Below are 15,687 nucleotides of genomic sequence, written 5' to 3'. Positions count from 1 at the left end.
CGGTATTATTATCTTTTAAGAAATGTTTGGTTATTTGAAAATGGGTGGCGGGTATCTCAGAGTCGAGCATACTCGTAACAGTATATCGATATATATATATACCCTTCGATATATAGTATCTTTTATTTATTGCTTTTATTGAAAATGGGTTGCGGATATCTCAGAAAGCACATTCGACTGCAGCTTTCGTAATTGTTAATTTTGCATCTTTACTTAGACAAGAACTCATGCGAAAGGTTCGGTGGAACAACATATATATGGATAAGAAATTAAATAATATAAAATATAAAATATACTTTGTGTGCACGAATACGTCTTCGTCTGTACGTAGCGCACATTTCGACTTCGAAGAATGAATTTTGTTTATTTTTAACATTTAAATAATTGGTGCAGGTCAGTGAATTATGATTTTGATGAAGCGTTCTCCCAAAAAGACGTCATTCTGACAATTGTTGCCAAGCTGCTGGGCAGTTTAGAGGCAAAGGCCAGCATTACGATGATAAGCAACTGAGAGTGAAGAGAGAAACACGTGCAGGCATGATGCGTGGAGACATGGGAGCAATTATATATGTGTATTTACTGGACAAATAGTTCGAAATAAATTAAAACAGAACGATTGCTCGACTACAAGATACCCTAAATTTCAATGTATATTTAATGAAATTAAGTATTTGGCAATAGTAATAGTATTTATTAATATGTTCAAAATTGTTTTCAATATGATCATTTGCCCTTAAAACTCGGAATTAATTTATCAAGCAAAATTAATATACATATCTATAATATTTACTATATATATAATATATACCTAATTTCTCTATTTTATCTAAATATATATCTAATTTTATGTGCTTCAACTTACTTAAATTTCAAGTACATTAAAACATCTTGAATGCAACAGAGCAGAAAAACCAACCATAATAAAGGATATTACTCTTTAAATAAGTATTAAATTACTTTTAGATGCAAGCTCAACTCGAAAATATAATAATTTTATCACACCATCTTCAGCTAAACAGACTTTGAGCTTATTTTGATGATGATACCCCACTCTAAAAACGTAATACCCAAAAATACAGCGTTCAATGTCAAAGTCATGTTTATCTGACATTATGACATACATTTAATGAATTGGCAACATATAGAACGTTCACTATAAACATACATATGTATATGGTAAAAGCACACAAAGTAAAAATTCTCTTCCCTGATTTAAAAGAAACTTCACCCTGCGGAATAAAGTTCGATAGTAAGGAGTCGGTAGTCCATATTGAGTGATAATTGCAAAGTCAGGTTGTTCTTTCTTGTGATTTGCATTACTCATTTTAAGATTGCATTTGCACATATTAAATATAAATTTAACTGAGATATAGTAATTTTATTGCATTGAGTGAGGTTGATGAACCCCAAAACAAAAAGTAAATTGTTTGTTGTGTTTTATATAAAGTGAATTGAAACATATAAAATACGCATGAGTGTGTCTCCTCATCAATTGGTACGCATCTGCGTCAATATTGAGGAGATAAGCCAGAGAATCTCACTGATTGAAATAGTGACGTAGATGAGAGACAGAGAGAGCGAAAGAGAAAGAGCTGATCATGATAAGTTATGTCTATGTGGGATCATCAATATATTGGCTCATTGATCCTGACTTCAATACAATGTCCCTGTGATACATATATATATATATATTACATTGCAATTTTACACTACACTGTATTCTAATTTTAAGTATAATCAAATTTCGGCTAAACGAATCACTCAAAAGCTCTCGCCACTTCTAGTTTCATTATCAAGAAGCCTCTCTTAGACAGGCGACAGAAAGTTGACATTGTCTCGACATTGACACAATTTGCTATCGCCTTCTCTCCCGCTACGAACTTTTGAGCTGACCCCACATCCGTTGATCACGTGTTAATTCTAAAATCATACAGCACTCAGAGCTATATTCTTCGTCGATTCAAATTAAACTTTTAGTTTCAAATTCATCTTTTCCACGAGCAGTCGAAATATTCAAAATGTGCAAAATAAAAATCAACTCAGTTCTTTTCTTAATAGTACTTGAAATATTTTTTGTGGCCACAGCTGCCTTTGAAGAGGTGAGAACAATTGTATAAAACAGTCTAATACAGTGAGTGCTAAGAATGTTTACATCTTATTTTATTTAGACGTGCGAATCCGACCGAGAAATGGAAAAACAGTGCCGGATTCATAATTACAAAACAGTGAAACCTTTGCTTGACTATTTTAGGCAAGTTCGAAATGAGTTAGAAGACAGTGAAATTAAGGAAAAGAAGTTAAATGAATTGAATTCTGATCTTATAGAAAAGTATCATGACATTGTAAGAATTCATGAAAAATTCATGAAGGAGGAAGCTCTATTAGATAAGTATAAAACCAAAATACTTAAAGGGGGAAAACGATTTGCAGTTGTGTCAAAACAAAGTTGAAGAATTAGAATCTAAATTTAATTCACAACAAAATAATTTTGTGATATTAAAAGGACAATTAGCAGATAAATCCACCAAGTTAGAAAATTGCGAACTTCAATTAAAAAATCTTAATTCTAGCTTAATTGAAAAAGATGAAAAAATAAAGAGATTTAGTGAGAATATTCAAAATAATACTGAACATCAGAAAACAATTGAATTGCAATTAGAGCAGAGTAAAACTAAATTAATAAAGAAAGATAAAGATAATCAGCTATGTCGAGCTGAAGTTGATACATTGAATAAGACTTTACTCAATACTCTTATTCCATCAAGTTGCTCTCCTTTTGGAGATTCAGATATTCATCCACTCAATGTTTCTGGGATAGGTTTCTTCGATGTTTTATGCGATAGTCAGTTAGCTGGACCTGGATGGATTGTAATACAACAACGAGTTGGGGGAAATGAGAGTTTCAATAGGGATTGGGCAACGTATCGCAAAGGTTTCGGTTCTTATAAGAGCGATTTTTTTCCTTGGCCTAGAGAAAATACATCGTGTCACGAGTTTGCAGCGATTCGAACTTTATATATATGTGGTTGCTGTGAATGGAAGTACCTACAACGCTCGCTATGACGACTTTAAAATATCTGATGAAGATAGTGGATATAAACTGAGTTTGGGTAAATTCAGTGGAACTATTAAAGAGGATGCGATGAGAAACGGCGAAAACATGAAATTCACAACATTCGATCGCGACAACGACATTGATGATGGTAATAATAATTGCGCAGTTACATACGAAAGTGGCTGGTGGTACACGAAATGTTATAATTGGTAAATATTGAAAATTGTTATTTTTTATGAAATACACATAATTATTGATTTTTATTTTTTCTTATGCAGTAATTTAAATGCACTATATGGGCCAGATCTAGATTGGTGGCTAAATAATCTGAAAGAAGCAAAGATGCTAATTCGCCCCAAAAGAAGCGATGAAGAAGTGAGCACCTGAAGGGCTGAAATTCCAATATTCGACTTAATTATGTAATCATTTATATATAATTGGTGCATTAAAAAATTGCGCTCTGAATAAAAAAACGATCGACTATTTAATGCATCGATTTATGTTTTGAATAGAAATATATCAGTTTTTTATTGTATTTTATGTTTTAATGTAGCAAGTTGTAAGTCTTTAAATGATTTCAATAGAGGTGCAAATACTTAAAAGTAAGTCAACTTATTATTATATATATATAAAATATTTTATTGCCAACAACTTTGTTCTATTCCAAAATTTCGTAATTATATCAAAGTAATTTAAAATTGTTTTTATTACGGTTTGGCTAACAATCTGGTATGTTTAGTACTGTTTAGTATATTTTGAAAGCAGTACTATATCAATATATTATAACTTAATTCTTGCGGGTTTTTTTTTCAAACTTTGAACGTTTATTTAAGAAAAACATGTACAATAGTATTATTCAAAGTATTTCCCATCTGAAGCTATGACTTTTTCTCATCTTTTTATCAATTTGTGGATTCCATCCTGAAAGAACAGCACCGGCTTTTTCAAACCAGTTTCTGATACCCTGTTTTGATGTGAACCGTATTCTGCATCGACCGAAAAAAATTATAATCAGAGGGGGCAAGGTCTGGGCTATAAGGCGGGTGGGGTAACACTTCCCATCCATTGGTGATGGAAAATAATTGCATCGTGCCTTGTCGCATATTCCGGGCGTTTTTCAGCTATTGCTCTTTTCAAACTGATTAGCTGTGTTCGGAAGCGTTCTCTATTGATAGTTTCACCCGATTTGATCAACTCATAATACAGCACACCCTTCTGATCCCACCAAATGGCTGCCCAGGACGTGCTGCGTCTTCAAAGTCAAAATCGCCACTTTTAAATTCTGCGAACCACTTTTGGCACATTGGCTCAGCTAGAGCATGTTCACCATAAACTTTCACCAAGATAAGATTACTTTCGGTAGCCGTTTTCTTCATATTGAAGTAATGAAGAAGAACTCCCCGCAAAAACACTTTTCCATGTCCAAACTTCGACATATTTGAGTGTATCAAAAATAATGTTGGTTACGCTTCAAATGAATGACATATATCGAAACAGATGCACAAAAACAATAGTTTTCCAACGCATGTCTGGAATATTGTAACGATGGTAGAATAGTCATGCGTCGCCATCTCTTAGCAATCCACACGAGTTAAATTATAGACCCAATACATTTTATACAAAGTTTTTTTTCATAAGATATGTACCAATAAAATGTATCATCAAATTAAAATTATAAATTAACGATAGGACTACCTCAATTATTTAAAATAATAATACTTGTAGTAATGGGAAATTTAGAGATATAAATAAAAGCATTTATTAAAAGTTTTAAAATATGTGAATTCATCAAATTTAGTTTTATTCTAAAAATTTGTATTTCCTCTTAAATTAATGTTATTACTTGTTTTAAAAGCTTTCTTAATAAATTTCTATAACATTGTTTTATTATTTAAAACATGAATTTTAAATATAACTAATAAAATCAGCAGTGTTCAAGTTTTTTATGTATGTATATATAATATATATACATACAAATGTATGTATATATAATACATTGCAACTTAAAGTTTAATCAAAATTCGAATAAATAAATTACTCAATTACTGTCACCACTTCTAGTTTCATTACCAAGAATCCTCTCGTAGACAGACGAAATTATCTCGACTTTGACACAGTTTTCTATCGCCTTCTCTCCCGCTACGAACTTTTGAGCTGACCCCAAATCCGTTCACCACGTGTTAATTCCAAAATCATACCGCACTCAGAGCTATGTATATTCTTTGTCGATTTGAATTAAACTTTTAGTTTCAAACTCATCTTTTCCACGAGCAGTCAAATTATTCAAAATGTGCAAAATAAAAATCAACTCAGTTCTTTTCTTAATAGTACTTGAAATATTTTTTGTGGCCACAGCTGCCTTCGAAGAGGTGAGAACAATTGTATAAAACAGTGTAATACAGTGAGTGCTAAGAATGTTTACATTTTCTTCTTATCAGACGTGCGAATTCGACCGAGAAATGGAAAAACAGTGCCGCTTGCATAACTATAAAACTGTTAAGCCTTTGCTTGATTATTTTAGGCAAGTTCGAAATGAGTTAGAAGACAAAGAAATTAAGGAAAACAAGTTAAATGAATTGAATTCTGATCTTATAGAAAAGTATCATGACATTGTAAGAATTCATGAAAAATTCATGAAGGAGGAAGCTCTATTAGATAAGTATAAAACCAAAATACTTAAAGGGGAAAACGATTTGCAGTTGTGTCAAAACAAAGTTGAAGAATTAGAATCTAAATTTAATTCACAACAAAATAATTTTGTGATATTAAAAGGACAATTAGCAGATAAATCCACCAAGTTAGAAAATTGCGAACTTCAATTAAAAAATCTTAATTCTAGCTTAATTGAAAAAGATGAAAAAATAAAGAGATTTAGTGAGAATATTCAAAATAATACTGAACATCAGAAAACAATTGAATTGCAATTAGAGCAGAGTAAAACTAAATTAATAAAGAAAGATAAAGATAATCAGCTATGTCGAGCTGAAGTTGATACATTGAATAAGACTTTACTCAATACTCTTATTCCATCAAGTTGCTCTCCTTTTGGAGATTCAGATATTCATCCACTCAATGTTTCTGGGATAGGTTTCTTCGATGTTTTATGCGATAGTCAGTTAGCTGGACCTGGATGGATTGTAATACAACAACGAGTTGGGGGAAATGAGAGTTTCAATAGGGATTGGGCAACGTATCGCAAAGGTTTCGGTTCTTATAAGAGTGATTTCTTCCTCGGACTCGAGAAAATACATCGTATCACGAGTTTGCAGCGTCACGAACTTTATATACATTTGGTTACTCTGAATGGAAATACCTACAACGCTAGTTATGAGGACTTTAAAATATCTGATGAAGACAGTGGATATAAACTGAGTTTGGGTAAATTCGATGGAACTGTTATTGGGGATGCGATGAGATACCACGAAACCATGAAATTCACAACAATCGATCGCGACAACGACACTGATGATTCTAATTGCGCAGTTGACTACAAAAGTGGCTGGTGGTACAACGCTTGCTCTTATTGGTAAATGTAGCAAATAGTTATTTTCGATGGAATACACATTATTATTGATTTTCATTTTTTCTCATGCAGTAATTTAAATGCACAATATGGGCCAGATCTAAATTGGTGGGGAAATAATTTGAAAGAAGCTAAGATGCTAATTCGCCCCAAAGAAGCGATGAAGAAGTGAGCAATTGAAGAGCTGAATATTCAATATTTGACTCAATTATGTAATCATTTATATGTGAATGGTGCACTAAAAATTTGCTTTATGAATAATAAAACTATCGACTATTTAATGCAGCGATTTATTTTTATAATTTCAGTTTTTATGTATTTTATGATGCTTTCAATAGAGGTGCAAATATTTAAAAGTAAGTATATATACAGTATATACAGTATGTATCTTCCGAAGCGAACTTTAAATGTTAAATTAATTTAATAGATGACCTAATTAAATTTTTTTGTTATCTAAATAAGATTAAATTAATAATTTCGTTGATGTAGCAGCATCTAATCAATTTTATAAAATATTCTCTTCTGTTCTTTCGATGAGAGTCTAACTCTTAATATAAAATGGATAGAATAATACGAAAATCAGTTTTGTTACTAATAATACATAAAATATTTGTCGTTGTAACATCAGTTGAAGTAAAGGTAATAACAATTACATAAAGTAGTGTCTAACAGTGAGTGCTAAAAGAATATATATTTGCTTCTTATTATACATATGAATTCGACCAACAAATGGAAGAACAGTGTCGGATTTAAAACTATAAAACTGTGAAACCTTTGCCCGATTATTTAAGACAGGTTAGAAATGAGTTAGAAAACAGTGAATTTAAGGAAAATCAATAAACATAACACAAATGAGGATTTCAATAGGGATTGGGCAAGGTACGCAAAGGTTTCTTTTTCCTTGAAAGTGATTTCTTCCGCGGATTGGAGAAAATACATCGTAACACGAGCTAGCTACGTTGCGAACTGTTTATACATTTGGTTGTCGTGAATGGAAGTGTTTACTTCGCTCCTTATGACGACTTCAAAATATCTGATGAAGACAATGGATACAAACTGAGTTTGGGTAAATTCAAGGGAAATGTTAATGATGCAAGAAATACGTTGACAACATGAAATTCTCAACATTCGATCGTGATAATGATTTTGGTGGTGGTAATTGCGCGCAATATTGAAGAAGTCGCTGGTGGTACAACGCTTATTTTCAATGGTACATATTGTAAATTGTTATTTTCGAAGGAGTAAACAACTGTTTTTTCTTTTATGCAGTAATTTAAATGAGGAGTATTTAATTCACCAATCGATCCATTTTAAAGAAATTAAAATGTCAGTGCGACTCAAGCAAGGAATAAATGAACAACTGTAGAGCTGAAATTTTTATTTTTGACTCTTTTATGTAATCGTTTATATGAATATGATATGTACATATGTGTCGGAGACTGAGTAAAGCAGTATCTCGTGTCGGCACATTGACACTGCGTAGTTGCTTGTGCGTTTCGGCACATTGCACTGTGGTCCGGATTCCCGATTTGGTGGCATTAAATTGAATATTGCATCTATCGAGCGGAAACTTGGCATACTTCAATAATAGACCACTCTAAATATTTAAGCAAACTTTCAAGTAAGTTCCAATGCCCATATAGACATCATGAAGAATATTTTAATTTAATTTATTTTATTATTTTAATTTTTTTTTTTTTTTTTATTTATTGCACTCCTTTTTGTCGTCGCTCAGTGTACATTCATCTATTTGAACAAATATAAATTTAGCCAGCGCGGAAGAGTGGCGCCCGCTGTCGATCGTATAGAACTCAAGCACATCTAAATAATTAAAGCATCGGAAAAGCTGCAAAAAGCCGCAAACCGGACTGTTATTAAAATTTAATATAAAGTGTCTACTATTGTTTAACATACATTACACAACGCACAAATACGCAGACCACATTTTTTTCCTCTACAGAAGACAAACACTTTTGTCAGCTTTTTGTTTTCCTTGGACAACACAAAACAGTACACATATATAACGTTATACAAATTATCACACAAACTGTGTTTATTATTCTTAATGTACATACCTCTAACTTCAATATCCATTTTAAAAAATAGAAAATTATTATTTCGTTTGGATTTGCCAAGCGCTCAAAGTCACTAAAAGTTTCCCGCCAATTTTGTCACAAAAATCAGCTGCTCAATCACCTGACTTTAAATATCTGTAAAAAATGCAAGGTTGCATTTTTGACAAAAATATTTATTGATACTTTATATCTAGGGTATCTAGTTTAAATAAAGTTTAACAAGTACAGTTATTGCGGGGCGACAGCGACGTAGGCAGTAAAAGGATCGAGCGGGCAGTGTGCTCGCGAGCACGCGTGCAATCGCCTGTGAGACCATCGAAACTCGCTTCGCGATAATGAATAAACAGACTTCGGTAGAACAGACTCCGACATATGTATGCTACCATAAGAAATACATTATAGATTGTGAGTCTTAAAAGAGATCAGATTTAATCGCATTTTATGTTTTGTTTACAAAATAATTTACTGTCGCTATTTGTACATTTTCAGATGCTTTCCTGATGCTGTACTTGAGTATATTAAAATAATTTTCATTGTACATTTTTGTAATATTAATAGACTTATAATTATTCTTCAGATATTATTTCAATCAAGTATCGAACATTAAAATTATTTTTATAATTGTTTTTCACATTATTCTATTCCTTATTTTAACTTTGAAAAAAAGGTTAGGTATGAAATTTTCTCCTCGGGTTTTCCGATTATGGAAAACACGCATATTTTTATTGACATTGAATATTAACAGCGAGCACATCTGCATTTCCCAAAGTAACCTTTGCATGCGAGTGCAACCGAGAACGCGATATTTCAAAGCAAGCGTTTCCTCATCGTTTCTATTAAACTTGTGGTTAGGTAGTATAACAGAAGAAGTTGTCAGTAGTTAGAAGACGATGCTAGTTGTGGTTAAGTATAACAGATGAAGTTCTGTACTTCTAGGCTCAAACAGTTGCACTTTTGTAGGCGAGTGCAAGCGAGTACGCGATAGTCAATTGCGAAAACAAGCGCTGGCTGATCGTGTCTATCACACAGTAAAAGGGTTGAAAAAGTCAAGAGTGAAATAGAAAAGAATGCTGCTTGTGGTTAGGGATAATGGAAGAAGTTGCTATTAGTTAAGTGGAAGCAGTTGCTAGTTCGTTAAACAGATAAGGATGCTAGTAGCGGTGATGTACTATACAACAGAATGCACGATCGCAAATTATTAAACGAGTGCAAGCGAGAGCGCGATAGTCGTTTGTCAAAACAAACGTTTCATGATCGTTTCTATTTCACAGACGTACAAACAGAATTGCTTAGATATTAATCTTCACGTGGAAAAGCAAAGATCAAATCTTTACAACAACTATGTACATATAAATGTATGTATGTAAAGCGCAAGAGAGTGAGTGCGATAGCGCTCTATATACTACTCACCTGTATGCACACTGACTTATGTATTGCATATGTATTGTGTGAATATACATACATATGTATATGTGCGACTATATATTTATTTAAATGTACTTGCAGATCGTACTATAAGCACTTATATATATATTTTATATACTGTATATATCTATGAAGATTAGATTTGTAACGGAATGAACGAACTTTAATATATAATATATACCCATATAAGTATAATTAATACTATAATAATACACTGATAATTAGCATTGAAACTTGAAGTTTTCATTACTGCGATGCAGTTTAGCTTTTTTTTAATTTTTTATGTCAGACGCCATGGACAAAAGATTTGAAATATTAAAAAATAATAATCAAGACAATCGCTCTCACTTAATGAACAACATACAGACGGAGGCTGCACTCATCAGTAGATGCCAATAAAAAGAGAAAAAGTGATGCAACTTCTCAAAGTAATTTTGCACTGCAGTGTTTTAAGTCTGAATTGTTCTTTCTAATCGTTTCAAGTCCATTAGGCATGCTCCGGTATTCACTTTTGGTTTTCGTTTTGAAAACGAAAACTAAAAAATTGGTGTTCCCGTTTACACTTTCACAAGATTTTTTCGAATTCCAAAACGAGAAAATTTGTCTTGTAGAAATGAAAAATAAAAGCCTTTTTCTATATTAAATTGGATCTTATATGCAAAAGGAAAAAAACGTAGTTGACTCATTGGTTTATTGTCGTTCTTTTAAGACCGCCAGAAGATCAATTAGACTTGTAATTATTCTTAAAACGACTAATTTCTGACCCCACCTCAAATTTTGAAATAAAATTTTGCCGTCGGCAACAACAATTTTCGGTTTGGTGAGCGACCGATAAATCCGACACTATGAATTATCGCCTAGGCTGCCATACTTTTGGTGGAATGAAAAAGCAAGTTAAAAATACTTGTATAATGGAACGGATGGCATTAAATTTGTTGAAGTTGGATAAAATATGTTTTTTAAAAATTAAATTTTTTAATTTAATTACTGAAATTCTAAAATTTTATAAACAAAAATTGTTGAAATGACCGGAATGAAATCCATTAAAAATGTGGCATCCCCTTTCTTTGTGGGAAACAGCTGATTGCTGTTCCACTGATTTTTTTAAAGAAAGTTTCAAATCTTTATTTGCAAAAAAGACAAAAGGGAAATATATTTGTTTCAGTGAAAGCATAAATCAACTATGCAGGATAAAATTATCCTTATGTGAGTTCTATCCACGCAGGAAATTGGACATCCGAAAGGCATTTTTTCGCGTTGTTTACTTCTGACCAAAACACAAGTCAGCTGTTTCAGCAGAAAATAATGAAACGTTCCGATAGCAAAACGATGACCAAAAACTTGTGAAAACCGGAGCACCTAAAAACGAAATTCTCGGCTTTGGTCCGGAGCATGCCTGTTAGTTTCAAATTCATCTTTTCCGCGAGCAGTCGAAATATTCAAAATGTGCAAAATAAAAATCAACTCGGTTCTTTTCTTGACAGTACTTGAAATATTCTTGGTGGCCATAGCTGCCGGAGAAAAGGTGAGAACAATTACATAAAGCAGTGTAGTACAGTGAGTGCTAAGAATGTTTACATCTTCTTTTTATCAGACGTGTGAATCCGATCGACAAATGGAAGAAATGTGTAGCATTCATAACTATAAAACTGTGAAACCTTTGCTCGATTATTTCAGACAAGTTAGAAATGAGTTAGAAGACAAAGAAATTAAGGAAAATAAGTTAAATGAACTAAATTCGGATCTTATGGAAAAATATCATGAAATTGTAAAAATTCATGAAAAATTTAAGAAGGAGGCAGCGCTATTAGATGAGTATAAAAACAAAGTAATGAAAGGGGAAAACGATTTGCAATCGTGTCAAAATAAAGTTGATAAATTAGAATCTGATATGAGTTCACAACAAAATATTATTGTGAAATTAAAAGGTGAATTAGCTGATAAATCTACCAACTTAGAAAATTGCGAACTTCAATTCGAAAATCTTAATTCTAGCCTAATTGAAAAAGATGAAAAAATAAAGAGATTTAGTGAGAATATTCAAAATATAACAGAACATCAGAAAACACTTGAGTTGACATTAGAGAAGAGTAAATCTAAATTGATAAAGCAAGATGAATTTATTCAGTTATGCCAATCTAAAATTGATACGTTAAATCGGACATCTGAAAACATCAGAGAACAAAAGAAAACAATTGAATTGCAATTAAAAGAGAGCGAAACTAAGCTAATTGATAAAGTGAAAGAAAATCATTTATGTCGAGCTGAAGTTGATACATTAAATAAGACTTTACTCAATACTCTTATCCCATCAAGTTGCTCTCCTTTTGGAGATTCAGATGTTCATCCACTCAATGTTTCTGGCGTAGGTTTCTTCGATGTTTTATGCGATAGTCAGTTAGTTGGACCTGGATGGATTGTAATACAACAGCGAGTTGGGGGAAATGAGAGTTTCAATAGGGATTGGGCAACGTATCGCAAAGGTTTCGGTTCTTATAAGAGCGATTTTTTCCTTGGCCTAGAGAAAATACATCGTATCACGAGTTTGCAGCGATTCGAACTTTACATTCATTTGGTTGCTGTGAATGGAAGTACGTACAACGCTCATTATGACGACTTCAAAATATCTGATGAAGACCATGGATACGCACTCAGTTTGGGTAAATTCAGTGGAACTATTAAAAAGGATGCGATGAGAAACGGCGAAAACATGAAATTCACAACATTCGATCGCGACAACGACATTGATGATGGTAATTGCGCAGTTCAATTCAAAAGTGGCTGGTGGCACACAAATTGTTATAATTGGTAAATATTGAAAATTATTATTTTTGGTGGAATACACATAATTATTGATTTTTATTTTTTCTTATGCAGTAATTTAAATGCACCATATGGGCCAAAACTAAATTGGTGGGGAAATGACTATATTACAATAAAAGAAGCTAAGATGCTAATTCGCCCAAAAGAAGCGATGAAGAAGTGAGCAATTGAAGAGCTGAAATTCCACTATTTGACTCAATTATGTAATCATTTATATATAATTGGTGCATTAAAAAATTGGGCTCTGAATAAAAAAACGATCGACTATTTAATGCATCGATTTATGTTTTGAATAGAAATATATCAGTTTTTATTAAATTTTATGTTTTAATGTAGCAAGTTGTAAGTCTTTAAATGATTTCAATAGAGGTGCAAATACTTAAAAGTAAGTCAACTTATTATTATATATATATAAAATATTTTATTGCCAATAACTTTATTCTATTCCAAAATTTCGTAATTATATCAAAGTAATTTAAAATTGTTTTTATTACGGTTTGGCTAACAATCTGGTATGTTTAGTACTGTTTAGTATATTTTGAAAGCAGTACTATATCAATATATTATAACTTAATTCTTGCGGTTTTTTTTTTCAAATTTCAAATACAATTTAAGAAAAACATGTACAATAGTATTATTCAAAGTATTTCCCATCTGAAGCTATGACTTTTTCTCATCTTTTTATCAATTTGTGGATTCCATCCTAAAAGAACTGCACCGGCTTTTTCAAACCAGTTTCTGATACCCTGTTTTGATGTGAACCGTATTCTGCATCGACCGAAAAAAATTATAATCAGAGGGGGCAAGGTCTGGGCTATAAGGCGGGTGGGGTAACACTTCCCATCCATTGGTGATGGAAAATAATTGCATCGTGCCTTGTCGCATATTCCGGGCGTTTTTCGGCTATTGCTCTTTTCAAACTGATTAGCTGTGTTCGGAAGCGTTCTCTATTGATAGTTTCACCCGATTTGATCAATTCATAATACAGCACACCCTTCTGATCCCACCAAATGGCTGCCCAGGACGTGCTGCGTCTTCAAAGTCAAAATCGCCACTTTTAAATCCTGCGAACCACTTTTGGCACATTCGCTCAGCTTGTGCATGTTCACCATAAACTTTCACCAAAATAAGAAGACTTTCGGTAGCAGTTTTCTTCATATTGAAGTAATGAAGAAGAACTCCCCGCAAAAACACTTTTCCATGTCCAAACTTCGACATATTTGAGTGTATCAAAAATAATGTTGGTTATGCTTCAAATGAATGACATATATCGAAACAGATGCACAATAACAATAGTTTTCTAACGCATGTCTGGAATATTGTAACGATGGAAGAATAGTCATGCGTCGCCATCTCTTAGCAATCCACACGAATTAAATTATAGACCCAATACATTTTATACATACGTTTTTTTCATAAGATATGTACCAATAAAACGTATCATCAAATTAAAATTATAAATTAACGGTAGGACTACCTCAATTATTTAAAATAATAATACTTGTAATAATGGGAAATTTAAAGATATAAATAAAAGCATTTATTAAAGGTTTTAAAATATGTGAATTCATCAAATTTAGTTTTATTCTAAAAATTTGTATTTCCTCTTAAATTAATTTTATTACTTATTTTAAAAGCTTTCTTAATCAATTTCTATAACATTGCTTTATTATTTAAAACATGAATTTTAAATATAACTAATTAAATCAGCAGTGTTCAAGTTTTTTATGTATGTATATATAATATATACACATACATATGTATGTATATATAATACATTGCAACTTAAAGTTTAATCAAAATTCGAATAAATAAATTACTCAATAACTGTCACCACTTCTAGTTTCATTACCAAGAATCCTCTCGTAGACAGACGAAATTATCTCGACTTTGACACAATTTTCTATCGCCTCCACATCCGCTACGAACTTTTAAGCTGAACCCACATCCGTTCACCACGTGATAATTCCAAAATCATACCGCACTCAGAGCTATATTCTTCGTCGATTTAAATTAAACTTTTAGTTTCAAATTCATCTTTTCCCCGAGCAGTCGAAATATTCAAAATGTGCAAAATAAAAATTAAAACAGTTCTTTTCTTAACATTGCTTGAAATATTCTTGATGGCAACAACTGCCTTCGAAGAGGTGAGAACAATTACATAAAGCAGTGAGTACAGTGAGTGCTAAGAATGTTTACATTTTCTTCTTATCAGACGTGCGAATCCGACCGAGAAATGGAAAAACAGTGCCGGATTCATAACTACAAAACAGTGAAACCTTTGCTTGACTATTTTAGACAAGTTCGAAATGAGTTAGAAGACAGTGAAATTAAAGAAAAGAAGTTAAATGAATTGAATTCTGATCTTATAGAAAAATATCATGACATTGTAAGAATTCATGAAAAATTCATGAAGGAGGAAGCTCTATTAGATAAGTATAAAACCAAAATACTTAAAGGGGAAAACGATTTGCAGTTGTGTCAAAACAAAGTTGAAGAATTAGAATCTAAATTTAATTCACAACAAAATAATTTTGTGATATTAAAAGGACAATTAGCAGATAAATCCACCAAGTTAGAAAATTGCGAACTTCAATTAAAAAATCGTAATTCTAGCTTAGTTGAAAAAGATGAAAAAATAAAGAGATTTAGTGAGAATATTCAAAATAATACTGAACAACAGAAAGCAATTCAATTGCAATTAGAGCAGAGTAAAACTAAATTAATACAGCAAGATAAGCATATTCAGTTATGCCAATCTGAAATTGATACATTAAATAAGACTT

General features: G+C 32.1%; 1 protein-coding gene across 7 annotated transcripts; it reads left to right on the top strand.

Moving 5' to 3' along the window:
• The first annotated feature begins 2,470 nt into the window (after positions 1–2,470).
• LOC133845020 (ryncolin-1-like) lies at positions 2,471–15,376 on the top strand. Of its 7 annotated transcripts, none has more exons than XM_062279342.1 (3): positions 5,307–5,424; positions 5,494–6,581; positions 12,956–13,174. In XM_062279342.1, exons 1-3 carry the CDS (start codon positions 5,344–5,346, stop codon positions 13,062–13,064), a joined length of 1,278 nt encoding a protein of 425 aa, XP_062135326.1. In that variant the 5' UTR covers positions 5,307–5,343; the 3' UTR covers positions 13,065–13,174. The 7 variants fall into 7 exon arrangements, 6 of the variants coding, with proteins under 6 accessions (XP_062135330.1, XP_062135329.1, XP_062135331.1 ...); XM_062279343.1 differs by lacking the exon at positions 12,956–13,174 and adding an exon at positions 6,651–6,812; XM_062279346.1 differs by lacking the exons at positions 5,307–5,424; positions 5,494–6,581; positions 12,956–13,174 and adding exons at positions 2,471–3,264; positions 3,334–3,530.
• The last annotated feature ends 311 nt before the right edge of the window (positions 15,377–15,687 follow it).

The sequence above is a fragment of the Drosophila sulfurigaster genome, chromosome 3, assembly GCF_023558435.1.
Source record: "Drosophila sulfurigaster albostrigata strain 15112-1811.04 chromosome 3, ASM2355843v2, whole genome shotgun sequence".
In the NCBI taxonomy this organism is placed as follows: domain Eukaryota; kingdom Metazoa; phylum Arthropoda; class Insecta; order Diptera; family Drosophilidae; genus Drosophila; species Drosophila sulfurigaster.
The sequence above is the reverse complement of the archived record's forward strand: the minus strand, read 5'-3'. Positions and strand labels throughout refer to the sequence as shown.